The sequence below is a fragment of the Scophthalmus maximus genome, chromosome 15 (assembly GCF_022379125.1).
Source record: "Scophthalmus maximus strain ysfricsl-2021 chromosome 15, ASM2237912v1, whole genome shotgun sequence".
Classification (NCBI taxonomy): Eukaryota; Metazoa; Chordata; class Actinopteri; order Pleuronectiformes; family Scophthalmidae; genus Scophthalmus; species Scophthalmus maximus.
In genome coordinates, this window is record NC_061529.1 from 17,567,050 (window position 1) to 17,593,495 (window position 26,446).

The 26,446-nt window shown below is 43.3% G+C and overlaps 2 protein-coding genes across 3 annotated transcripts in view; one reads left to right on the forward strand and one right to left on the reverse strand.

The window, feature by feature from the left end:
* The window catches only part of rock2a (rho-associated, coiled-coil containing protein kinase 2a), a 36,140-nt gene extending 17,146 nt beyond the window's left edge, over positions 1 to 18,994 (forward strand). The window contains exons 3-32 of one of the 2 annotated variants that reach the window (XM_035609989.2): positions 36 to 136; positions 519 to 656; positions 863 to 1,123; positions 1,872 to 2,016; positions 2,112 to 2,250; positions 2,523 to 2,614; positions 3,202 to 3,361; positions 3,520 to 3,574; positions 4,360 to 4,448; positions 4,532 to 4,580; positions 5,004 to 5,139; positions 6,080 to 6,171; positions 6,854 to 7,100; positions 8,380 to 8,486; positions 9,209 to 9,368; positions 9,920 to 10,080; positions 10,252 to 10,436; positions 10,536 to 10,605; positions 11,372 to 11,475; positions 11,730 to 11,916; positions 12,056 to 12,149; positions 12,236 to 12,330; positions 12,522 to 12,713; positions 12,923 to 13,091; positions 13,820 to 13,890; positions 13,977 to 14,065; positions 14,195 to 14,273; positions 14,715 to 14,982; positions 15,078 to 15,291; positions 17,280 to 18,994. In XM_035609989.2, coding sequence (XP_035465882.1) covers positions 36 to 136; positions 519 to 656; positions 863 to 1,123; positions 1,872 to 2,016; positions 2,112 to 2,250; positions 2,523 to 2,614; positions 3,202 to 3,361; positions 3,520 to 3,574; positions 4,360 to 4,448; positions 4,532 to 4,580; positions 5,004 to 5,139; positions 6,080 to 6,171; positions 6,854 to 7,100; positions 8,380 to 8,486; positions 9,209 to 9,368; positions 9,920 to 10,080; positions 10,252 to 10,436; positions 10,536 to 10,605; positions 11,372 to 11,475; positions 11,730 to 11,916; positions 12,056 to 12,149; positions 12,236 to 12,330; positions 12,522 to 12,713; positions 12,923 to 13,091; positions 13,820 to 13,890; positions 13,977 to 14,065; positions 14,195 to 14,273; positions 14,715 to 14,982; positions 15,078 to 15,291; positions 17,280 to 17,283 — 3,953 coding nt within the window. In that variant the 3' untranslated portion in view covers positions 17,284 to 18,994. The other variant, XM_047337598.1, reaches the window with a different exon arrangement.
* A 90-nt stretch (positions 18,995 to 19,084) lies between these two features.
* Positions 19,085 to 25,985, reverse strand: slc66a3 (solute carrier family 66 member 3). Its single transcript, XM_035609990.2, has 7 exons — positions 25,706 to 25,985; positions 23,707 to 23,789; positions 22,998 to 23,067; positions 22,808 to 22,865; positions 21,426 to 21,546; positions 20,441 to 20,482; positions 19,085 to 19,542 (listed from the first exon to the last, which is right to left on the reverse strand). Exons 1-7 carry the CDS (start codon positions 25,849 to 25,851, stop codon positions 19,442 to 19,444), a joined length of 621 nt encoding a protein of 206 aa, XP_035465883.1. The 5' UTR covers positions 25,852 to 25,985; the 3' UTR covers positions 19,085 to 19,441.
* Between the last annotated feature and the right edge of the window lie 461 nt (positions 25,986 to 26,446).

A 26,446-nucleotide genomic window follows, 5' to 3' on the forward strand; every position in this document is an offset into this window, starting at 1 on the left:
TATTGTGGTAAAATATTTATGCATTTCATATTCAGATGAGAAAGTCATCGGACAAATTCGAGACCTCCAGATGAAGTCGGAAGACTTCGACAGAGTTAAGGTCATCGGTCGAGGGGCATTTGGTGAAGTCCAGCTGGTGAGTGTTGACCTTCTGTAAAGTTGACAGCCTTATTTTGGTTTTCATTTCCAGCTGTTGCTATAAGGGGAAGTGTGGAGTGACATTTTCTCTGCCTTTGTTTCCTGGAAAACTACTATATGACTCAGTTGTATGTATAAATTCTATAGTACTACTACTGTGCATCGTGTGCTCAAAATGTTCATTTATTTTACACCTCTGACTTGAAAATATGGAGTCATGTGTTATGATGGAATTCACTGACGTCTAATGGGAGCAGCTGACAGGTTTGTGTAATCTGTAAATTTATAACTCCTTCAAAATGTACCTGTGTTTTTTTTGTCGATCCAAAATCCTCCATTACCTCTCTGTCTCTGAGTAATCGGTTGCCGCCTCAATGCAGGTCCGACATAAAGCCTCTCAGAAGGTCTACGCCATGAAGCTGCTGAGCAAGTTTGAGATGATCAAGCGCTCAGACTCCGCCTTTTTCTGGGAAGAGAGGGACATCATGGCGTTCTCCAACAGCCCCTGGGTTGTCCAGGTATGATATCGAAGTCGTAGTTCGGTTTTATGTTAAATGAGTAATGAGTTCTTTGATCCGTCAAAACATGTATTGCATTTTGAATTTATGTTTTGCTAAACATTACTGAGAGAAAGAAAAAAAAACGAGGCATGAATAGTCTTTGTCTTGTTGACGTGTGGTGAAAATGACCCATCTCTTGTAATGAGTTGCTGTGCCTTGTTCAGTTGTGCTGTGCCTTCCAAGACGAGCACTACCTCTTCATGGTGATGGAGTACATGCCAGGAGGGGACCTGGTGAACCTCACTAGCACCTACGACGTGCCAGAGAAATGGGCCAAGTTCTACACGGCGGAGGTGGTGATGGCCCTGGACGCCATTCACTCCATGGGCTTCATCCACCGTGACGTCAAGCCGGACAACATGCTGCTGGACCGACTTGGACACCTCAAGCTGGCCGACTTTGGCACGTGCATGAAGATGGACACTGTGAGTTAAAGCCCCGTCACATAAACCTTAGCAGCAGCTCGTCGGGCTTCTGGAAAGTAGTTTATTTCTCCTGCCACCGCAACAGCAAGGCCAGCTCCAGAAACGCAAATGTCAATGACTGACTGACTGACTGATCAAGTTACACCGTTGGTTGGTCGTTTGAAATTGGTTGGAGTTCTCCCATTGGCCATTGCTCTTTCAAAATGACTTGGTGGTTAACATTTTCCATTATATCATTAGGGGGAGTTTTTTCCTTGTTGTTACATTGACGCACGTCCTGATTTTGCCAAGTTGCTGTTGTTCTGAAACCAACAATTTGTACAAAGTTCCTTGGACAACAACTGCATCAGCCAATCGACGTTTGTGATGTCATCACAGAGAACAAGCCCTAACCCGATACAACATGTTGGTCTTAGGACAGCAGCCAACATGGATGTCCTAGACTGACTGACACTTCACACTCCTTTTGTGAGTTTATTTAAAAAAAGCAGTGCCCTGTGAGCGAGAGGCACCTCTGTCTCAGTCTATTCTTATCAGCGGGTCCCAGAGAGGAGGAGCAGCAGTTTATACGTTTATATGTGTCAGAGACAAGTAAGCATAGCTGAAATCAGAGACCAGTCGTTGTTTATTGTTTTAGTTGTGTTTATAACTTTGGTTTCATGCTGGTCAGGATTTGACCATATATGTCTTTATGGGCTGCATTTCAGTCACTATTTCATACTTGTTGTTTTTCATATTTGTTTTGCAGACCGGCATGGTGCACTGTGACACAGCAGTCGGGACCCCGGACTACATCTCGCCTGAGGTGCTCAAGTCCCAGGGAGGAGATGGTTACTATGGGAGAGAGTGCGACTGGTGGTCTGTCGGAGTTTTCATCTTCGAGATGCTTGTTGGTCAGTAAACATCTTTAATGAAGTCATAGTGATTGGACAAAACCGGAGTGCAGGTGTAGTTTCTTTTGCTAACCGACTGTCACTGTAACTGTTAGGTGACACGCCGTTCTACGCGGACTCTCTGGTGGGAACATACAGTAAAATAATGGACCATAAGAACTCGCTAAACTTCCCCGATGATGTTGACATCTCCAAAGATGCCAAGAATATCATCTGTGCCTTCTTGACCGACAGGTATGGAGTTTCAAAGGTTTTTTGACACTGTTGACACCGGACGGCAGCACAGGGTCACTCTTTAGGAAGTTCTTTTGTACTGCAGACGGTACATACCTAACACGATGCTCAGGAGTTGCACATCGCAGACTTATGTTTACCACTGGTTTGGCATGTGATATATGAGTTTGAATGGAAAATGTATCACTAGCCTATTTTGCCTGACATCACTGATAGAGGACAAATGTTGGCGTTACTCACCTCTCTACACCTCATTCACTCTTTGTTTTGAGGGAGGTGCGACTGGGCCGGAACGGTGTGGAGGAAATCAAGCGTCACCCTTTCTTCAAAAATGACCAGTGGACCTTCGACACCATCAGAGACAGTAAGTATGACCACAGTTCACCCGTGCCTATAAAATTGTTCTTTTACGTGACTCGGTTACTTAAAGGGGCAGTAAGCGATTCTAAAGCAATACGCGTTTTGTAAAAATCAGCGAATATTTCCCCACCATCTGTTAGCTGTCGCTTGTGTGTGCGCCGAAAAGAAGATCCGGGTTTTCGGAGCAGCCCAGGCTCTGTAAATCGGAAATAAAAAAATGCCGGCTGCACCTCACAACACTGCGAGTGCAGTTTTTAAACAACACTCCTCGACACCTTAAGAGGCCTGCTGCCGGTGCCGCTGCAACTCTGCGGTTTTGAACTAGTGGTTAGCGCGTCCAACTCCCATAGCGGAGCCCGTGTGTTTGCAGCCCGGCCAGAGCCGTAAAATCACAACAACAAAGAGAGAAACAAGCTTTCTCCAAAATCTCTTACTGCCCCTTTAACAGGAACTCCTTTAGAACAGCACCCGCATCCGAATACAAGACGAAAACAATGATTTGACACTCCTGAAGTTTTACACACACATAGCGCTTCCCTTTTCAAGCATTTCACCCTCGCCTTTTCTCTCTCTCTCTCTCTCTCTCTTAAGCGGTTGCCCCTGTGGTTCCAGAGCTGAGCAGTGACATAGACACCAGCAACTTTGATGAGATTGAAGATGACAAAGGCGATGTAGAAACTTTTCCCACACCCAAGGCCTTTGTTGGAAATCAGTTACCCTTTGTTGGCTTCACTTACTTCAAAGAAGACCAGTAAGTCGTCAGTCCCGTCCCCCCCCCCCGAGCTGTCTCCAGTCATTTTTGGCAGCGCGACACTTCTTCATACATCAAAAGATAGCTTATAGATTTATCTTCTTTTTTTTCAGCAGCAGTCTTGACTTTGTGTTGATTTTATCCATTTCCTTTTTCAGATTACTAATTGCCTCCAACAATTCCTCTGTGACCCATGAGAATTCAAAAGGAGAGGTAGGTACTTTCACTTCCACACACAATCCCCGCTCGCTGCACCTTCAGCAGCCGCATTTAGACAGGCCGCCCCGAGCTTCTCAGGAAATAAGGCAGGCATCAGTTTACAACCGCTGGACTGAGAAGCATTAAGGATTATGATGGAAATGACTCAGAAGAGGATTTCTCCTCCTGATCCCCTGATTTATTTGTACTTTGGTAGAATGTCTGTGTTCTTAGCTGCAAAGAAAGTATTCAGTGTAAGTGGTTGAGCTAAGAGCTAATCTGGGGAACTCTTGCAGACGGCCACCCATCACAATAAGGCCCAGGTTTTATTTGACTTTACCTCCTGATCCACTCTCATTGCACAACAGACTTTGTTTTTAATATGTGTGGAATTTGATTTCCTTTTTTACATTTTTAGCTCAGCTAAAAATTGGCAAACAGGAGCATTATATTTATTTTGAGGGTAAATGTTCTTATTGTCTAATCTCCAGTAAGATCTAAAGATTTTTTTGTCAAAAATTAGATGAATCCAAAATGTAATCTTCACATAGTCCCGAACTTTGACTGATCAAATGAGTTGAGTTTGAAACAATTCCTTAAATTGTTCTTCATTAATGTACAGTTAAAATAAAAAAAACTCTAGAGAGCAAGTTGTGCAAACTGCTTTATTGCATAATACACAGTAGAGTCACAGGAAAGATGGGTGCCATGGTGCAACATTTTTTGAACTTGAGCATTTGATGCGTCCTTCAAGTCTCCAGGGACATGTGTGATTTGTTTTTGTTTTTTTCCCTTTCCAGTCAGCAGCATTGCAGAAGAAACTTTGCCACCTAGAGGTGCAGCTGAATAATGAGAAGCAGGTCAAAGATGAACTAGAGCACAAATACAGGTATGGCAGCTTTTGCACAATACACAGTGCGCACCGGCTTTAATTGTCAAAAGTCTTATAAATGTCCTGTTTCATTTCCACAGAGCTGCCACAAGTCGTCTGGACAAAATCTCCAAAGAACTTGAGGAGGAGGTAATGATTTGAAACCCCTACAAACAAAATCTGAGGTGTAGACACCTGTTACTTTAGACTTTGTCCTTCTACTATTTGCTCGTGCAAAAACCCAGTTTCTCCTCCGGGATCATTCAATCTTCTTCATCCATTTTAATAACCTTTCCCAATACCTGTATTTAAGTCAGAATGATGATATTCTTATTAGCCACACTTGAACACGTTTCGGGTGAATACCAATGTGTCACATCCAGTGAGGATCAGCTGGAGCGCTCACAGAATCCTAATAGCCGCTTTAAAACGTCTGTCTGGATTGGGATTGGTGTTTAAACCCCAGTTGGGATTCTCAGGAAACCATTCCCTAATAAAGTTGTGAAATCGCCGCAGCGTGAAAACCAGCCCCTACAGGACGCGCTGAACAAAGTATTTAATGACCGATCTTAGGTGAGCGGAAGGAAGAGCCTGGAGTCGAGTCTGAGGCAGCTGGAGAGAGAGAAGGCCCTGCTGCAGCACAAGAGCCTGGAGAGCCACCGGAAGGCGGAGAGCGAGGCGGACAGGAAGCGCTGCCTGGAGAATGACGGTGACATGAGGCTGCTAGATAACGTATCAATCAAATGGTTTTAATGAAGTCACAAATTGTTTGTTCCTTACATTCACTTTGTCGCATAAGAGGTTTTAGGGCAATAATCATATTAGTATCAGATTAAATTACGACGAGATGTCTTATTTTTTTCTTTGACTTAAAGTATGAGACACTGACATGTATTGGCTTGTTTGGGAAGTAGATTCCCAACAGTTAAGGTGTTTCAGAATCTGAGGCTTTTCAGAAGCCATTTTCCTTTTGGTGCCAAATTATCATAGTTTTTATTATTTTATTTCATTTTTTTAAGTTAAACAAGTAATTAATAATAGGCTACTACTCATGACAGCTTCTTTTGAATTTAAAACATTTAGTAGGTTTGCTTTTGGTAATAAACGAATGTTGATGCAAGTTTTCTGACTGAGATAATGTGGATAACACTGCCATCACCTGGTCAAAGGGACTTAGACAAACACTGGTGCAAAGATGGCTACCAAAGGAAAATGGTTTCAGGGGAAGAGTCTTTGTTTTGCTGTAAGGTTTACTTTGATACTTTCCTTTGCCGTGTTGATATTCTCCAATAACTCTCATCACATTTAGATCGGACAAATGTCTCGTCTCCTCACTGATTAAAGGTTGTGTGATTTATTGACATCTAGCAGTGAGGTTTGCTGATAGATCACTTAAATCAGCCATACCAGTCCTTTGATAATTATAGATTAATACAAGTATATATATCTAAGAGTAGATTATTGACATTGTAGACAGTGTGCATCTATTTTCTTTTTAAGCTGTTGGAGATTTGGTATGCAAATCTTAAACTTCTCCTCTCTCGTTTCTGTAATGCAGCTCATATATGAAACATGGTGCATGCTTAAACTTTACTAGGAGAGTGGAAGCAGAGTTCACTTATTGGTGTGTGTCCCTCTGTGTCATGCAGTCAATAGCCTTCGGGACCAACTGGATGACATGAAGAGGAGAAACCAGAATTCACATATTTCAAATGAGAAGAACATTCACCTACAGAAACAGGTCGGTGCTGCTGCTCAGCTGTTGTTTTTCAGTGGGAATGTCAAAAGTTCTGCTCTTTTGTTGAAAAAAAAAAATGTTGACATGACTGACAGGGTTCCTACGCAGTATGGAATTAGATTTTTTAGTCAGGATAAGTATTGAAAAAAAGAGTGTATGGGAAAATATTTTGTTTCCAGGCTGAAGTCTAAACAGATTTGAATAGTCTAGTCCAGTGATTCATTTTCCCACGGTCAGTATTAAACGTCGCCATAGCAACACCTTTACCCACATACCTGCCACTGTCACTACAGTATCTATCTACAGAGCTGCAGTTCACATATGACTATGACTGGCAGAAGGATAAGTAGTTCCTATCAACCAGGCATTATTTAGATTACCCTGGTGACAGCTAGTTACTTTGTACTGTTGTTTCCTCTGTTGATATAAAAAGATATATAAAATATATAGATAATAAATTATATATAAAATACTTCCAACCAGGGCCTATTCAGTTCTGTCTTTGTTTTTGCACTAAGCCATGTTCTTTTTGCCCAGATTAAAGTATTTATCCTGCAAGTATTCTAACTACATTAGAGTCACACAGGCTATGTTTATTAACAAAGAGATTTAAAAGTGATTTGTCACAAAATCAAACTCCTGACTGATCTTCAAATATTTTTTTTCCTTTTCCCCCCTCCATCAGCTGGAAGAGGCCAACACGCTGCTGCGGGCAGAGTCGGAGGCAGCGACGAGGCTCCGCAAAGCCCAGACGGACGGCAGCAAGCAGCTGCAGCAGCTGGAGGCCAATGTGCGCGAGCTGCAGGACAAATGCTGCCTGCTGGAGCGCAGCAAGCTGAGTTTGGAGAAGGAATGCATTGGCCTGCAGGCGGCTCTGGAGACAGAGAGGGGGGAGCACAGCCAGGGCTCCGAGACCATCAGTGACCTCATGGGTGGGTGAAACGGACACAATGTAATGATATAGGATCTTTAAAGACTTCTACACAGACCTGGAAAGACTTCAAATTTGTGAGTTGTTATGTACTCGTCTAACACACATATGCTTCTCCCAAACATCTAGAAACCATAAACTAAACAAAGAAAATTGTTGGGAACCCCTCAATTTTCAATATGAACAAACAGCACATTAATGAAAACGTGGAACAGGCATATGACTGCAGCCGTTCAGGCTGAAAATCTGGGTACGAAATGCTATTTTGGTTACTTGTATTTTTACGAGGTGGAAATTCTATTACATGCCCTCGCACAGAAATCTCTGTCACTTAAAGTAATTTTCCTTCTGCCCGCCTCGCGGCTTATACAGCAGATTTATGAGGGCAGCAAGATGAGCTACAGCAATATGCCACACAAACACAGAGCGCCCCAAAGAGGCTTTGCCAGGCCTCAAGTATGAGTTTGCACTGCCGAGCGGCTGCCGTCAGAATCCATTCAGCAAACAACACATTGACTCTCTGTGTTCGCGTGTGAGAGAGGTGGATTTGTATTTATTTTGAGAGCCTTTATTAAAACAGGTTTGTCTGGAGTTGCTGTACACAGCCCACATGGGTACAATGTAAACAAAAACAAATACATCTGATATTTCCAGATACCAGGCTTAAGGCTCCCCGTTGTCACACTGAACAAATCTTAGCGTAGAGAGTGAAAGTGCAGCAGTAGCAGCCTGTGATTGTACTGGTACGGTCCCAGGATGCATGTGTGTCACTGTTCAGGGGCAGTCTGTTTACATCAGGGCTAATAACTCAACCCTAATCTGATTGAAGCAGCACTCAGGCTATTTAAACTGTCATATTAAAACAGTTTATCTGATTGTGCAGACTAAAGTGAGCAACACACCCAGATTCCTGCTCGGTCCCTGCGTTTGCTTGAGTGTGAAAGTATCCCAGTCAACTTTCTTTCAGCCTCCGTCAAACTGCAGATGTAATTAAATCGGCATTGAGCTGCTCTCTCCAATGAACCAGGATATTGGAGGGAAAACATTTCATTGTGACCACGTAAATATTCAGAATCAAAATATTGCATTAATCTGATTACTTTGAGCTATCAATGTATTGTGTATGTATATAAACAAATCATAAAAATCCCCGAACTTCTGGTGGGGAATTTGATTATCTGTGACCATAGCACAAGTGTTAAGTTCGTTTAGTTTAGTTAAGCAGAGGCATGTGTTGGATGTATTGCTCCTCTTTATTTAAAACTGGATTTATCTTGCAGGACGGATCTCTGGTCTGGAGGAAGAGGCCCGTCAGCAGAGACACGTTCTGTCCAAAACTGAGACTGAGAAGAGGCAGCTTCAGGAGAAACTCACCGACCTGGAGAAGGTAAATCACACCATCTGAGTGAAGATGAAAACGTAATTTAACATAATCTATGTTTCCTGGTTTGTCAATTTATTATTTTTTTATATTTTATTTAGCATTAGAAGGATGTTCTAGGTCTAATCTAAGTAACGTTTACTGTACACCAGCATTTAAAAGATGTAAAAATATAATCTCATTTTATTTTAAGATTAACAGTTTGTTCATCCAGATAAACTGCTAAGAGAACATGAGCCCCATATTATATAAAACACTGTTTAAATCATTGTAGTCCCCAGATTACACCAATGAGAACACTCTTTTATTTATTATCCTGTTCTTTGTTGTTTTGTCTTTATGTGTTTAACCACAATGGGAACACCCATTGTTATATATTTTAGGAGGAGTGAGACCTCGTTCTTTGGATGTTACCATAGAAACCATTAATAACAGATTACCTTGCGAAGTTACGGCTATTCTCTTTTTGGAGTTGTTTTGTTGAGCAATAATCACTGGTGATTTCTGTTATTGAACAACTCAAACTGCCTTTCTTCATGGACAACTTTGCTCCTTGACAATATAGATCAGAGTAGGCCATGATTAAAATCATTTTATTATAATGATCTGATGTTGCAGTTGGTATATGTTCTTGATTGAAAGGCTGTAGTGTTTTCAGCAAAATTTAGCTCCTGGTGTTCCACAGGGTTTTTTCATGCCGCCTCTGCCCTTGTTCCATCTGTGTACAGGAGAAGAGCAACAAAGAGATCGATTTGACCTACAAGCTGAAGGTGCTGCAGCAGGAGCTGGAGCAGCAGGAGACCTCTCACAAAGCCACCAGGGCTCTGCTGGCAGACAAGAGCAAGATCAAAGTGACCATCGAGGGTGCCAAGTCGGAGTCCATGAAGGGTGAGGGCGCCGACCTTTTGTTTGCCAGGACGTTGTTCTCTTGTTTACTTCAACTGTCGTGGCGTGTGCCAGTTTGGACCACAACAGACATTACATCTTGTGAAGGAGAAAGAATTCGAACAAATTTCCAACTTTTTGTGAAATGATCCCTCACAATGCTGTGCTGCAGAATTGAAATCCTGTGTCAAACGTGGTACAAAAATGAAGTTACAGAAGTTGTAACAGCCTCAAACGAACAGTGAACGCTCATATCAACTCGGTCTAAATGTCCTCGCTACGGTAATTATTCTCAGAGATCAAGTAATGTGCAATGTGCACAGGTACCCGGTTACATTAAGGTGCAAATGTGTGTGTCAGACAGAGGTGAGGTGTTGTAGAGTCTAATGGCCTGTGGCAGGAAAGATTTCCTTTAGCGGTACTTCTGACAGTGAAGCTGAATGATTCTTTTGGAGAAGGAGCTTCATGTCTGTCCAGTGTGTGGTTGAGAGGCTGGTCATGCAGTGGTTTCTTCATATCCTCACCGTCTTGTCTTGTCTTTACCTCTGATGCAGAGATGGAGCAGAAGCTGGCGGAGGAGCGAGCAGCCAAACTGCGTCTGGAGAACAGAATGCTGGAGCAGGAGAAACACAGCAGCATGATGGACTGTGACTATAAACAGGCCTTACAGAAACTGGACGAGCTGCGCAGACACAAGGACCGGCTCACGGAGGAGGCGAGTGTTTATGTTATGTGCAGCACACCAGTAAATTGTGTGTTTAGATATTAAATGCCACCTACAGAAATAAAAGAAGTACAGACAAAACGAATAACAAAAGGAAATTCAACCAAAACGCAGCCACTCCTGATTTTTGTCTTTCTCTGTATTTTGTTTTATTTCTTCCAGGTGAAGAACTTGACGCTGAAGATCGAGCAGGAGACCCAGAAGCGAACCCTGACTCACAATGACCTGAAGGCGCAGAACCAGCAGCTCAGTGCTCTGAGATCGTCGGAGAAGCAGCTCAAACAGGAGACCAATCACCTGCTGGACATCAAACGCAGCTTGGAGAAACAGAACCAAGAGCTGCGCAAGTCAGTTTACGTTTCTTCTTTGATCTGTGCGTGCACGTCAATCTTCTTCATTCTGCCAGACGAGGAGGAGTAATGTGAGGTGTTGGTTTCTGTCCACAGAGAAAGACAGGATACAGACGGGCAAATGAAGGAATTACAGGACCAGTTGGAAGCCGAACAGTATTTCTCCGTGAGTCTATTCTTCGCTCTGTAATTATAAATGTAGAAAGACAAAGAGCACCACATTGCGGTATTATGTTGCATATACATTATGTTGCTCGCTGAGTGTGTGGGCTGTAACGTGCCATCAGAACAACCAACCTTTTATTTCAGTCTCTAATGCATGTTGTTCTCTGGATTTAACCGTTCTTCAATGGACACATGTTAATTTTTATTTTATTTTTACATATTTTTTAGAATAAAGTCAGGAATATTTCAAACTGATAGTCCCAGGAAGATTTTTCACATCAGACTTAGAGTTAGGACTTTACGAGCAGTTGCAGAGATTGACTGGATGAAATAAAACGCTGGGGCACTCGACCCAATCAGACATCTTCAGCACTACAAGCCCCACCCCCAAAGGTTCTGACACTTTCGAGCAGGGATTTTTTGGGCGTAAAATATTTCCCTTGTTCCCTGCAAAGGTTCTTAGTGCCTGGGGAAAGTTCCTGCGGAGGACACACTTCTTAACACAAACATTACTGATCTGTGTTTATTAATTATTCAAATGCTTAATAAACCGTGAATAAAAGGTTTCCCTTTATCTCAGGTTTACTGTATTGACTTACCTGTACACACTGTATTTATTCATTATTATTCATTATTATACCTTTATGAAACTTCTCTTGCTGTGGTGAATGCACAGCAGTAGATGGTCGGTGGGTCGCGTCACAATGTATGTCACTGTATTCTCTGTGGGCGTGACGTGTATTTGAGCTGTTTCCTGTGTTTCCCAGACGTTGTACAAGACCCAGGTTCGTGAACTGAAGGAGGAGTGTGAGGAGAGGAACAAACTCTACAAAGATGTTCAGCAGTCTCTGCAGGAGCTACAAGAGGAGAGGTGCGTTTACTGTTTAATCCACTTAAAACAACAATGATAAAATCGCGTAGCCGTTTTCTGACACGTCACCAAAACAAAGACATAATAAGGAAGTAGCAGTCAGTTCATTCACATCCATGAATTTCCCAGCTTGGGATGAATAAAGTATCTATCTATCTATCTATCTATCTATCTATGAATGAGATGTTTATGTTCTGTGTTTGTGATTAATAACTGGTCAGTCGTTGATTTTTGTTTTTCCAAACTTCTTCCAGGGACTCGCTGGCGGCTCAGCTTGAGATCACTCTGACCAAGGCGGACTCGGAGCAGCTGGCACGCTCCATCGCCGAGGAGCAGTACTCGGACCTAGAGAAGGAGAAAATAATGAAGGAGCTGGAACTGAAGGAGATGATGGCCCGGCATCGCCAGGAGCTCGCCGAGAAGGATATCACCATCGGTTCGGTGAGTTACAGTTAACCTCTGACTCAGGAAGGGGAAGTTGCTCAGGCTTTATCAATAAATAAATGAAACTGTTTGGGTCGGACCACAGGGAGCAGATGATTTAGACGGTGCTCATAATTCATTTCCTGCCCTTTTGCAGCTGGAGGAGGCCAATCGCACCCTGACCAGTGACGTCGCTAACCTTGCCAACGAGAAGGAGGAGCTGAACAACAAACTGAAGGAGGCAGTCGAGGGTATTTAAATTCTGAATGTTAAAAAAAAGGAAATTATTGCTGTCATGCTTCACATTTTCTGATTTTCAAAGTCTTTGTTTGCTCAGAGTCAGACAAGTCAAAGGATTGGGAGCAGCAGATCAGCCATATGAAGCAGGCATTTGAGAAGCAGCTGCAGTCTGAGAGGACGCTGAAAACTCAGGTAAGTCTGTTTAAAGCCTCAGACAAGTGAACCGAAAGTAGAATTACAAGATAACTTTTAGAGAAGATCAACATCTTCAGATCTGTCTAATGTCTCTGGGAAGCATCACCACCATCCAGTGCCGGAGCTCTCTTCCAACTACACAACTCTCGAAACGATTGTGAAGTGTCCAACCTCGTGTCCGCCCACAGGCCGTCAATAAGCTTGCGGAGATCATGAACAGGAAGGAGGTCCGTGGCGGAGGCAGTCGGCGTGGTAACGACACAGACATGCGTCGAAAGGAGAAGGAGAACAGGAAGCTGCAGCTGGAGCTGAGGTCGGAGAAGGAGAAGCTCAACAGCACCATCATCAAATACCAGAGAGAGATCAATGAAATGCAAGCGGTAGGTCACACAAACTCCAGTCTTCAGTTTTCCACCGTGAGATGTTCTCTGGGTGTTGATGTACGCTTTACAATCCCATTGATAATGTGATTGTTGTGTAGAAAGGGGAAGACATTTTCCCACAAGTCCCACCTGCAGCACAGCATCTCCTGTCCTCTCCTTCGGCTTTGACCTGTCCTTGTCTCCTCTGTTTGTTTTTGAATGTGCAGCAACTGTCGGATGAGAGCCAGATGCGTATAGAGCTGCAGATGGCCCTGGACAGTAAGGACAGTGACATCGAGCAGCTGAGGAATCTCCTGCAAACACTCAGCGTTCAATCGATGGACTCTGCCAGTGTCAGCAGTGGGCCGGATTTTGACACCGATGATGCGTACACAGGTTAGAGCTTGACCGGAGGGGGGGGGGGGGTGACGACTTTCCCAATCCATGAACTCTCTCCCATTCATACTGTCCCTCGTGTTAAAACAAAACTTTGACAGAAATCTATACAAAATGTGTAAGTTGCAAGAGCCTTGGGCTTGTGAAGGAAGTAGAAAAACTAACTAAAAAAAACCTTCAAAATTTTATAGAGCAATATAGACAAGGGCTGAACCAGACTAAGATTTCTTTTCTCTTAATTAGATTTCCGCTGTTCAATATGATTATTTCCTTTTTGTTTAATTTTCTTTTAATATATTTAGACAAAACTTTATTGAACTGTCTGGACATTCAGGGTGCCGGCGACATTCACTTAATATGATAAACAAGCCAAGTTATCCTTCTAACTACGCTAACAACAGAACAGAAATGTGCAAAAACATTTTTTTCTCCAACTATCGATATCAAATAAATGCCACAGAGAGTTGCCTGTTCCTGCTGAGGATAACTTAGTGTAATGGTTTTTACCCCGGAGAGCAGTGCTCAACCAATTCTACTCAAGAATGTAAGTCGACTGAGGGTCGCCCCACTGATGTTCAACTTTCCGCTTCACCTCCGTGGTGGGAAAGTCAAGTTGCCATTTATTTAGGAAAACAGCAATGAAGATAGCCAAACTAAGTTAACTAAGTTTGTTTTCATGTACTGTGAATATAACATATTTCATGTTTCATACTCTCTCTCTCTCTAAGAAATGAGACTCGAGGGGTGGCTTTCGCTCCCTGTGAGAAACAACACCAAGAAGTTTGGATGGGAGAAAAAGGTACAGATAAATGGAAGGAAGCTGCTGTGTTCGTGTTCGAATGTGCTCGTCCTTGTTTCCTTACAATATCTTTTCTGTCTCTGTAGTATGTTGTAGTGAGCAGCAAGAAGATTCTCTTCTACAACAGCGAGCAGGACCGGGAGCAGTCCATTCCCTACATGGTGCTCGATATAGAGTGAGTGTGACGCCTGAGTCGCCACCTGCTTTAGCTCGTGCATTATTCCCTAAAGATGCAGCAGTTCACATCAGAGCAATTCATATGTTTTGATAAGAGGATATAACCAGATTAATTTCCATCTCACAGCAAACTCTTCCATGTGAGGCCTGTCACTCAGACCGATGTGTACCGCGCAGACGCCAAAGAGATTCCCAGGATATTCCAGGTCGGTCTCAACTCCGTTTGAGTGTTTTTATTATGTTATATGTTTTATATTCAAACCTGTGTCTAATAAGAACAATATATGACGTTTGCACATTTAAGCTGTTTTCAGGCAAGAAAAATTTCAGGAACATTAAGTGGTGTCTGAGTATCATGACAATTCCGCTGCGGAAAACTGTGTTTTTGTTTACAGTCATCAACACGCCCACTCACTTGCCCTGAATTTTCATGATTATTTTCCTGCCGTATTCTCTCATGGGCTCACGCTGACATTCTCCAGGAATGCTGGGCTGGCAGAAAAAGTCCCTGAAAATGTCTGAAGCATTCAGCTGCTCCAGAGAAGTTCTGGAATTAGTTTATACTTCAGTGTCCAGACTTCAGTGCATGTCTTAAAGCGGCTTTAGACAAAAAAAACCTCTTTCCTCATCTCCCACATCCTCTCCAGATTCTTTATGCCAACGAAGGCGAGAGCAAAAAGGAGCCAGAGTTTCCCGTGGAGCCGCTGCCCATCGGAGAGAAGTCCGGCTACTTCTTCCACAAGGGCCACGAGTTCATCCCCACGCTCTACCACTTCCCCACCAACTGCGAGGCGTGCACCAAGCCGCTGTGGAACATGTTCAAGCCGCCCCCCGCTCTCGAGTGCCGCCGCTGCCACATCAAGTGCCACAAAGACCACATGGACAAGAAGGAGGAGATCATTGCTCCCTGCAAAGGTATGATGCTGCCTCTTTTCTTTTTTCTTTAAAAAAAAAGGGAGTCTTGATACTAAAGGTAACTGAAAAAAAACCTTTCCTCTTTTACACCCCAGTAAACTACGACGTGTCTACGGCCAAGAACCTGCTGCTGCTGGCCATGTCCCAGGAGGAGCAGCAGAAGTGGGTGAGCCGGCTGGTCAAGAAGATTCCCAAGAAGCCTCCACCGCCAGAGCACTTTGCTCGCTCCTCACCACGCGCCTCCATGAAGGTTCAGCCCAGCCAGTCCCTGAGGAGGCCCAGCCGACAGCTGCCCCCCAGCAAGACCAGGTAGAATTGCAGAGTGGGGAGCGAGTCTGAGAGTTTAGGTTTTTTTCTATGAAAACAGAATTGGCTTCTTTTTTTTCAGTAAACAGCATTAATAAGGTTGATATTGTTCCCCTTTGTATTTACACATGGGGTCACCAGTGAGCCAAGAATATGTTTTTGCTTCTAATACACACTATTTGGGAAATGCTCAGATTAAATGGAATGTTGACAGACGAGGGTAAAATGGTTGATTGGTCCAATATTTGCTTTTTAGTTAATCGCATTACATATATATTACGTAAATGATCAATATTGCATTTGTTATCCTTGATAGAGCTAAGAGTTGATGTAATATGCCATTATCATTAAGATGAGATACTCTGGCTACATGCTGTACTTGTATACTGTTCGTACTTAATGCGTAGTTCTGGATTTCTCTGGAGAGTTATGTCCAGAGAAATCATTATAACATGCCAACTTAAATATTATATTCTCTCTTCTCCAGATCCAATTGTCCTTCTTGAATATGCTGAAAAAAATTGGCCGCAGTTAGCCTTTGGTCCTTCTCTCCAAATATGCCTCCTGTAATCTGTAATAAATAGCAATGTGAGGAGCAAGTTAAGTCCTGTGCATGGGCAACTTGTTTTCTTCATACATCCTGGTGGTCAGTGTTGTTCTTGGGACCTCCCTACCCGAAACACCTGCCTACGAGAACAGCTGCCAGTCCCACGCAGGAGAAGTTACTGTGTTGACAGATTCATCTGCAGTAATTGTTACCTGGCCTTTCAGATTGGACGACTTTGGTCTCCAGGACTGGCACTGGGCGCTGGATGATATCGATGATGACTGTTCCTCTATTCATTTCTGAGGACCACGTATGGTAACACTGTGTGCAGTGCAGTGATTTCAGTGGCAGTGGAACTCAGTAATGTTGCCTTTAGAGTGGAATCAGACAGCAGCAGCTACAGAAGCATTGAAGTCCTGCTCTAGTCACATTTATACTGTTATCATTCCTAAACATGTCTCGTCCAACGTGACCTTGCGCTCTCTGACCTCAGCCCTCGCAGGTCAAACGGCTTCCAAGCGAGGCGAGGAGAATTCACCAGTGGACAGTGGTACAAATGACGACTTCCCCCCCCAAAAATCTTTTGCTCCCTTCAGCTAGATGTTTTCCAAATGTAAACGACTTAATTCCCGAATGTGTGTATGTTTGTCGGGTGTTTTTGCAGTGGATGTTGGGACACTGCGGCGGTGGTGGACTATGTGCACACACATTTGTTTGCACACATGTTTGGCTGCTCACCTGATAACTGGGATCACTCCACTATTATCCTCTGGGTGGAAATGGGACTCATTCACTTTTATACTTTTTTCTTTAAAGCTTATTTATGATTTTAATCTTAAACTTTTTTTTGCACATGCACTCTTGTGCAAGTCATAGTGTCTTCTCAAGATTGTTTGCAATAAAATAGGTTCTATAACTTTACTTTTAACTTCAGAGCCTGACATACAAGTGATGTTAGCTTATTGTTTTATGGTATCACTATTTTATATCAAAGTTGGCCGATATGTACGTCTGTGTCTCCCATATGTAGATTGTCCGCCAAGAGAGAACACAAATCTTTATTTTGTGTCCAAATCTGAACATATCTGGGTCACAGTTTAAAAGGATACCTTCCCCAAAATATTTGTATGTTACAACAACATACATCGACGAATATATTGATATTTCTTTATTTTATTGTATTTTTTTTCATCCTATGTCCAGTCAAAACATGGGTAAAATGGACGTGTGTAATTTTAAAAAGGCCAGAAACCTCTCACATCAGATTCGACACACGAAAAAGAGGATTCACTGGTTTCATATTGACAGGTGTATGCACAAATTTCATAAACTTTGAGAAAGAATGCGTGATTGTTTACTGTCATTAAAATCTTTACTATTCTTGACACGTCATTCGGGGATTTGCTGAGAATAACCCTGTGTCTGTTTGTCTCTCTCCTTCTAGTTAACCTTGCTTTGGGAATGTGGTGCATCTTCAAGGTGGTGGGATGTGTTTCCTCCTGAGTCAAAGACCATACACAAAGACTGTTTGCAGATCGGCACACTGAAATCCACATCACTTCTCCACGGCCCGCCCTGTCCTGCTTCAAGCCTGTGAGAGTGGCAAAGTCTGTTTTCCGTTTTTTTTTTGTTGTTGAAACTTTAGCGGGAAGGCTTGTGGGCGCATTAGCCGAAGTCTTCTCCTGGGCCCTTGACAAGAAAAAATCGGTGGCCCCCGGGAGGCTGGAGCTGCACGTTCAGCTCCCTCAGAACACGAGAGCTCTTGTAAACCCTGGCTTTAAGGGGATACACTTACCTCAACAATTCTCGCCCGTACACGCTGCCGGAATTAAGGACCCAAAAAGGAAAACTCTTGACACCAACCTCTGGGAATTCTTGTGGCCAAATAAGAGAGGGGACGTTTTTGTGTTTAAATGATTGTGAACAATATCCAGGGTTTTAATGGGGAACACTCAGAAGACGGTCAATTCTGTCGTTTGTTGGCTCAATGCAGTCGAGTTGACCCACAGCTGAACCTGATCCCAGATACAGTATCTGTACTTTGGCTTATTCAAACTCTGTAACATTGATTGTAGCTTCCTGCTTCTCACCATTCTGCTTTCAGGGGCGTGTCCACACGGGGAGGGGGGAGGGGCAGTGCTCACAGAAACTTGAATGAGGTACTAGCAAAAGAGCTGCGACTTCTGGGAAAGTCTATAAGGTGGCGAAAGAGTGGCAGATTCCGGATTTGAGCAAACAATTCCCGGAGTGCCTCTTATTCAGATTTCTGACAGTGGCGCGCTCTGCATCGCTGGTTCATCGTCGTAACGGTTACAAGTGCACAGAATCGTGCTCTGAACGGCGTCGGATGAAGGGGCCGATCACGAGCTCCGAACAATGCTTCACAATCAAACCTGCACTGTCCGTCGTGAGGGTTAATGTTTACTGAATTCTGGGGGAGGTCACCGTTCACGCTTTCCTGATCTGAGCTTGGATCCTTTTTTGTTGTTCTTGAATGTACATCTGGGCTCCACCGGAGATGACACACAGGCATTGTATTACTTCCAAATATACTTGACTGAAGCCTTCTTTTCATCACCAACTGCTCTGAGTGAACTTGCATGTGTTTGCCTTTTCAGGCCTCACACTTGAGTGCTGTCAACCACAGGCCTCCGCCTATTGACATGTCGTTTTTGTTGTAGTCGTTCCTGACAGTGAAAAGTGAGAATTTATCAATGAGAAGCAAAAACGTTGAAGGTATGCAATCACATCCCATCAGTCAATATACTGAGCAGCACTATTCCGTTGAAAAGTTTTTGGGTTTTTTTTTAAGTGTTTGTCCTGATATTTTTGTATTAAAAGTAACCAAACTCTGAGTTTGGGCACATTGTTGTGTGTATGTGGCTTATATAGCAGGTGAGGAGTAAACTGAGTGAGTGAGTGTGTGTATGTACAGTATGTGTGTGTGAGTGTGTGTACCGAATGCTCTCCTTTAACCAAGAAGCATGTTTTATACCTATGAATATACACAGTATATATTTTACATGCCATACAGTGCACATGATATTATTTATACAGCCTTGTCCACTTTGTATTTAAGGGCTTTACATCCAGATTGCATGTTTGCTACCAAACAGCTCTATAATAATTACCACTTCAACAATAAAGACATGGATGTGCCTTTTGGTTTTGGATTATTTCTGGATTAAAAATCATTTTAGGCTATAATGCAACAGGATTTTCACCTACGACACAGGAACGGTCACAATGTAAAATACTGAAATGTTTGATTTATTAAAATAGTTCAGAAATAAATGTCACATTTATAAAAAAGTATTTTTTGTCCTGAGTAGGAAGACCTCAGATATACTTGTCTTTGTGCTGGTCTATCAAATAACTTTTTTTAAACAGAAGATATATAGTCATTGGAATGTTTAAAAAAAAAAAAAAAGTGTGGGTTTAAAGTTAAACAAAATTAAAAAAGCACATTTCATGGGTAAGTAGACAAAAGCATCTGACATAACCGTTGTTACCCGTCTGTTATCAGTTTTGTGTCCAAAGTCACCGTGAGCAAACTCCGGAGGACGAACATATTCCCCATCAGCCTCTGGGTCCAGCTGGAGGAGCTCAGTCTTCTTTCTTGGAGCGGCCGCTGTGTTTCTGGTAGTAGAGCACGGTGAGCAGCACCCACAGGTTCAGCAGGGACATGGTGACGAACCGCACCAGAACTGGGACAAGGGGAGAGGTTGCGTTATGATGGAGCCGCTGGGAACTCTTCAGCAGAGTTACTGAAGGATCTGTGAGTTTTACAGCTTCTCTGGTGAATGTGTCTGCCTCCGATAAAGAGCGTAACACGGAACCATTGACCATTCAGTCCTATTTCATACTTGACTCTTATGGAGGTAAATTTGGTGCATAACTAATTTGTAGTTGTAGAAAAGAGTCACGTGTGTATCAGTTAATTTGTAGTTGTAGAAAAATGCTTTAGGACTTGCAAACTTGTAGATATCCCCCTCCCACAAACAAAACTAGTTACACCTCAAATACTTAATCACAGGTTCACAAATCCTATTGTATGAGTCACAAATTATGAAAGTCATATGCTGACATTTTTGCAGTACATATTGTGCAAAACACAAGTCATCGACAAAATTTGCTCATCTGCAAATAAGCATGTGAATGCATACAATGAGAGTTGCACACCTGTAGAATACTTTCTATCAAATATATATATTTTTTCTTGGATATTTTTCTAGTACAAATACAAGTGAATGAGTAAGCCTGCTTGAATCTGCCACTGCCTCAAAATATGGAAACCTCCTCCCAAATAAACAATTGTCCACAACATAATTTACCTCAGGAGACAGACTGAGCTTCCAGAAGCTACTGTACCTCCTGATAAAATGTCACTCCTGCCACCTCACCAGGTTTCATCACGGGAAAACACCAGAACTCCGAAATGGAAACAAATCCTTAACTCGTAGAATTATGATGATAGTTATTAAGAGAACAAATCTTTTTTTTTTTTTAACAAGCTCTCTCTGAAATGTTCAAGAGACCATTAGAAAATGATCATCTGGGATGCGACGGATCCCACAGTCATTTGCGATTCAGTCCGTCTCTTACCCAGCGTGTCTCCAGTCGTCACAGTGGTGGTGTAGACCCGCGCTGAAACAAAAGAGGCAGTCGTGTTAACGACTTCCTAATTATCCAAGAGGGCGTCTAATATTTTATTAATGAAGTGTTGAATTGCTAATTTTATTAAATTAGCAGCAGAGTAAATAGTATAATACATATTCATGAACATTACAGCAATAATACTTCAGGGAGAAGAGGGGGGAAAAGTCATAAATTGATAAAGCACTCCTGTAAGGCGTTTCATGACTTTTTTATTATCTTCACGGGTTTCAGTCACCTTATAATGTCCACACTTGCCGAATGATTAAATTCCTTGGCATTAGATTAAAATTTAGAGCTGCAATAATGAATATATTTTTTAAATAATGGGTCGAATGAGAATGTGAACATGTGGAAGGAGTCTGGGCTCAGGGAGGATTACCAACCCTGCTCTGCAGTTGGTTTTTACTTTTGGTTTACTCCTTTTTGAGATCATTATTATCTATTTATAGAGCTGAAGCTCTAGAACACCACTGTGTGCCACCTGTCAATCAAACAGAAGATAACGTCTGCGACTAGCTGGTGATCAGCTGGTGGAAGGTTTAGCAGCCAAAGAGCCTGATACTTCCTCTGGAGCTGCAAACCCCAGCTTAAATAACCATATATTGGACAGTTAGATATCCAGATAGCTGGTCAATGTCATGCTGCTGCAGTGGCCAACAAATTCACCATATCAACTTAAAAGCGACTGTGTTTACAGCTCGTTGCTGCTCGTGTGGCAGGTTTAAAGAACATTTGCACAAACATGACAATTGTTCCTCTTCTAATGCATCAATACTGGACAGGAAATCAAAGATTGCAGCAGCAATAACTATAGAAAAGCTTCATGGTAATACAAAAACAAACTCTGCAGAGCAGGACAGTGAGGGAATGGAAAGAAGAAAAGGTAGAAGTGCTGAGAACTTGAAGGTTTTTAAATGTCCCGTACACTCACCCATGCACGTGTAGGTGGCCATTCCCCAGGAGAGGGCGCTAACCTGCCCGGCGTCCTTGGTCCTCCACAGGCACTGCAGCTGGGCAAACTTACTGGTTGCACTGATGAGCGTGCACAGGCTCTGGGGAGAGAGCGGAGGTCAGGCTGGACACGACTCGGGAGCGACGCTCGAGTGCAGATCACGTCTGTACATTGTTCAACAGGTTCAGTGTGAAGGATTTAGTGCAACTCCACATCCCCTTCGCCTCACTCCTCCTCTTCCAAGAGTACAGGAGAACCTACGGTGGCCTCCAGGTGACATAAAAACATGAAAGGCCCTCACTAGGCCACCAGAGTTTGGTTTTTTTCCATTCTGGGCGACAGTATCAACCAAGTGGCAGCCCACCATGACGTCATCCACTGGTTTGTGAACTGCTGTTTTAAAGCCTGGAGTTTAGCACTTTCATCAACGTCATCTCGGTTTTTTTTTTTTGAAGGAGGAGGAGGAGGAGGAGCAACGGGCCTGGAGTCTGACTGAGATTGTATCCACTGCATGTCCATCACACCTGCGACCTGCACCCATTGGACAGTACCAGCTGTCAATCGAGCTGTAGCCACGCTCCAATGTATCCAGTGCTCTATCGTCTATTTGACTCTAAATGAGACCATCATTTACAAAATGAACATCATGCTGTATTGAATAAAACTTGAAACTAGAGATTGAGAGAATAAAATATTTACTGACGTTATATATCAAGTGAGAAGTTTGGTCATTTTCTCACAGACTTCTATAGAAACAGACTTTGTGTTGCAACCAGTGGAGTCACCCTCCGCTGGTCATTTGAGAGAATGCAGGCTTCAGGCACTTCCACATTGGCTTCACTTTCCTGACCTGGTGACTACATCCCGTCATTTTTATACAAAGTCTATGGTAGAAACATGTCAGACGCCACTGAAGAGGACCTGCTCCTGAACACAACGTTTCAGGTCGTATCAACTTCCTATAAGAGGTGATAATAAACTATTGAAAACATCATCATGACTATTACTCCATGTCTGCTGATAGATCCTCATAAAATCCTGCACACTGAACCTTTCAATGAATCATGGCCAGTTTAGTTGAGCGTGCTGTTTGTCGCTTCTGAAAATAACAACTGTTGCGGGATCACTGCTCTCACTTATTTGTGAGAAACGCCTCCAGACTCCTTCATCTCATTAACCAACAGGACTACTTGGCATTTAGAGGGTCTGGGTGTCTCTCCTGAGAGACACCAATGTGCAGTGCTGTCTGGATACCTTTCTGTTCAGATCTCCACCTCATTACTCCTAACTGATAACACGCAGTGCCTCTGCTTACTCTCCCAACATACTGACTTATGATTGATGTTAGGACGATTCCTCACCATCGCCAAATCTATGATCCACTTCTCCACGGTGAGGAGCCTCCAGCCGCCGACAAACCTGGAGACATTATGTTAAGGCAATAGCACGTGACGTCGTACGAATCAGCAAAGGCCACTGGGTCATTGGTTTTTCTGCAGCGCTGTGAGTGAACACTTATTTAGGAAGTTAAACAGTGCAGTGGAAGGATACACCGCGGCGTAGAAGAGGCTCTGCCGCAGGTTGCCGTCGTAGTGAAGAATGAGGAGCAGGAGGACGACATCTGAGGACACGAGACGGATCAGAAGTTAGAACAACGCGCCGAACAACTTGCAAATGATCTTCGGGCTGCGTGTGCCGCAGGACTGGGTTCGACTTTTATTTTCAGGGGGCACTGATAAATGTTCTCGCTGTCTCATTAACTCGCTCAAGAGCCAATATTTCTATTCTTCCAAACGGAAATTTGCTTTGGAAGACATGATATCTGACTCCTGGATCTCATAAATGTCTCTGGAGGTCGAGCTCTGTTGCGCAGTAAGGTGCAGTAGATGTTTTGTTATGTGCGGTATGTGGACTCGGCTGCACAGGCATGTGGCTCCAGAGGCATTGTGGGTAATTGAACTACTCAATGACCTAGGGCTGAGGGGCAAGGAGGTATACAAAGCCATCAGGGAGCTCTCTGAGGAAGCGGAGGAGGAAAGATTTTGGCTCTGGCAGAGAGGATGGGACAAAATACTGGGAGCCAGCAGCTACTCATTACCACTTCTGTGTATATATATATATATATATATATATATATATATATATATACTTACATGTATATACTAACATGACTTACTATGGAGAAGAGGAAAAAAAGCATTTTCTTGCAAAATCATAACTTCACAATATGTAAACACGTGACGACTAAGAAACAACTCACCTTGAGCAATGAGGATTGGATATTCCAGGTACGTCGGAGGAGGGTAGTCATAGTACATCTGGTATGTCACAAAGACAATGAACCTGTGAAGCACATGGATGATTCAGGTGAAAACACTGGAGCCACGCACCAAAACCTGCATGTAATGTAATGGATGCTTAAGTGATGTAGTGAGTAGGATTTTCACTGCCGGAGCTCAGGCGACATGACTCACTGATACACTGAATAATCACCAAGCAGCAGCAATGTTCATTTTACTCCTTCATGGAAATGACGTAACTGACTCAAGGTGTTCTTCTTCCGCCTGAACTGATTCATGTCAGTCTTCACCAAAAGAATGTCAGTGACTCCACAGCTGAAGATCCTGTTTACTAAGCTGACGTGCAGCTGGATCTGTGTGCTGATGGGCTGTTGCTGTGAGTGTGAGTGAGTGTGTGTGTGCGTGTGTGTGTGCGTGTGCGTGTGTGTGTGTGTGTTCGTGTGTGTGTTTCTATGAGCAGGCAAGGCGACGGCCGGGCCGAGGTGAAGTTGCCATGATGGTAAACAATTGCAAGTGATATTCAGGAGAGAAAGCTGCACGAGGCAAATACCCCACCGTGTAAAACTGCTGCTAGAAGTGGCTTTTTGACAATATCCCTGATTCCTGAAGGCCAGTGTCCGTGAAGTGCACGGAGCGCGTTCTTCTACCTGACGCAGTCAAAAGGTCTCTCTCACTGATGCCAGCTGAGGAGACGGATTTGAATTTTTACACTGATAGGGATCGTTGAGTAAAGTATGAATTTTATCAAGGGGCTTCATCAGTGCGAGGACCTGCCACATAACCAGAGGCACAGTCTGTGGTGGCATTTTGCCATTTTCAGATTCAGGTTTGAACAGTTTTCTTTGCTGGAAATCTCTGGTGGAATCATTTCACAGTCAAGAGGGCGTCAATCACAAAACTGGGCCGTCCGCTGATTTCATCTAGGCTTTTAATCTGTATGGAGCAATTACACGTGATTTACTGCACCCATCAAGACGTGGTCAATCGCTGTAAATCGATGTCTTACACCAGAGATCCATTAGGGATGACAAGGGTGGATGTTTGTTTAACCAGCGAAGATGTTTTTGTTTTTTGTTTCTTAAAGGAGTGAAGCCACGCTTTGTGATTACGATTCACAAACCAAATGTATTACTGCATAAACATCTGGCCCCGGTGCAGCTTTAAGGCTATTTCACTCTCGCATGCAACGATGACAGCAGGCTTTCGCTCACCGACATGGTGGAGGCGCTTAGGTCAGTGCAGCTACTGCCAGGCACCAAGAGGAGAGAGAGAGGGAGAGAGAATACAGCCGCACAGACAAAAAGATGCTCAGTCCCGCACCACAAATCATCCGAGTCAACGCTACACAACAGTGGATCCATACACAGTTAATGCCTGACCACACTTCCTCCTCAGTCATCTGCAGTGATTCGACATCAGCCTGCACAGCTGGTTCATACAGATGTTAGAACACCCTAAATCCTCAGATTAATACAAATAAAACACATTTGTTTTCTGACAAGCAGTGTCCCAGTGGGATTATTATTTTATTTGAATCTATTTAATCTCCTCGTGTCCCATTTAACACTTAATCTATAAATAAATAAATAGCTGAAAGAGATGGGAGGATGTGCATGAGCATTTCCTCTGGCAGGCAAGAGGGTGGAAGAAATAAAAAACTTTTAACGTTTTGTTGAATTAACTCAGATTTTATGCAGAATTCACCCTCGGGTATCAGGGATTCAGAAGCGGTCCGACGTCACGTCAGAGAAGATGCACGCCCCTATAACCAGAAAGGAAACAATACATTTGACACATTTTCAAACGGAGTCTGGAGGCGTGGTTCCCCCACACACTGGGACACGAGGGATGCCGCCGCTGCGGAACAGGAAGACAAGTACAAGTGACTCATATTGATATTCTCTTGTGACTACCAACTTTACCCCCACTCCCCCGCCTCCCTCCCTCCCTCCATCGTACCCGGTCAGCTCGAGGAGAAGACTGTTCAGGCTCACTCCGCCCGATGACTTCGCTCGGATCAGCAAGAAGATCTGCGGGAACTTCAGCACCATGCACACGAACAGCGTGCTCACGTTGGCCGCGTGCAACAACGTGTCCGGCTCCATCCTCTGGAGGCGACGGCTGCCAAACACCTGGACTTTACTCAGGGAACTTCGCCACAACTACTATAGCTAGACGCTGCCGCCGCCGCCGCTACAGATGCTGCTGCTGAGCTGTCAACACAATCAAGGCAGGAAGGTTTAGAAACCACTTCCGGTTTTACGTTGTCAAAATAAAATCATTAGTTTAAGCATGCTTGGTGATAGTGCAAAGTTGTTTTTGGAAAATGGAACGACTGGATGAATCGAATGCATTAATCTATCTGTCGATAGATACAAAGCTAGCTTACTAGATAGACAGCTAGATAGATAGAAAGACAAATAGATATATCTTTATTTTGAAGACAAGCTTCTTTGAATTTCTTTGGTTATGCTGCTTCCTGTCAGCCGGCATCCATTTTCACTTCCGCATACATCTACTGAAAAGTGATTCATGGCGCTGATTGGCTCGTTGTCTTCACACGTTCAGACCGGAACATTTCAAAATGATCTTTTTTTCAAAAAGTGCTGCTGCTCTCTTCTTCCTGTCCTTCATTCAACATTGCCGAAACGGTATTATCTGCTGCACTCATCAAACTTTGGGTTTTATGTATTAGTACTA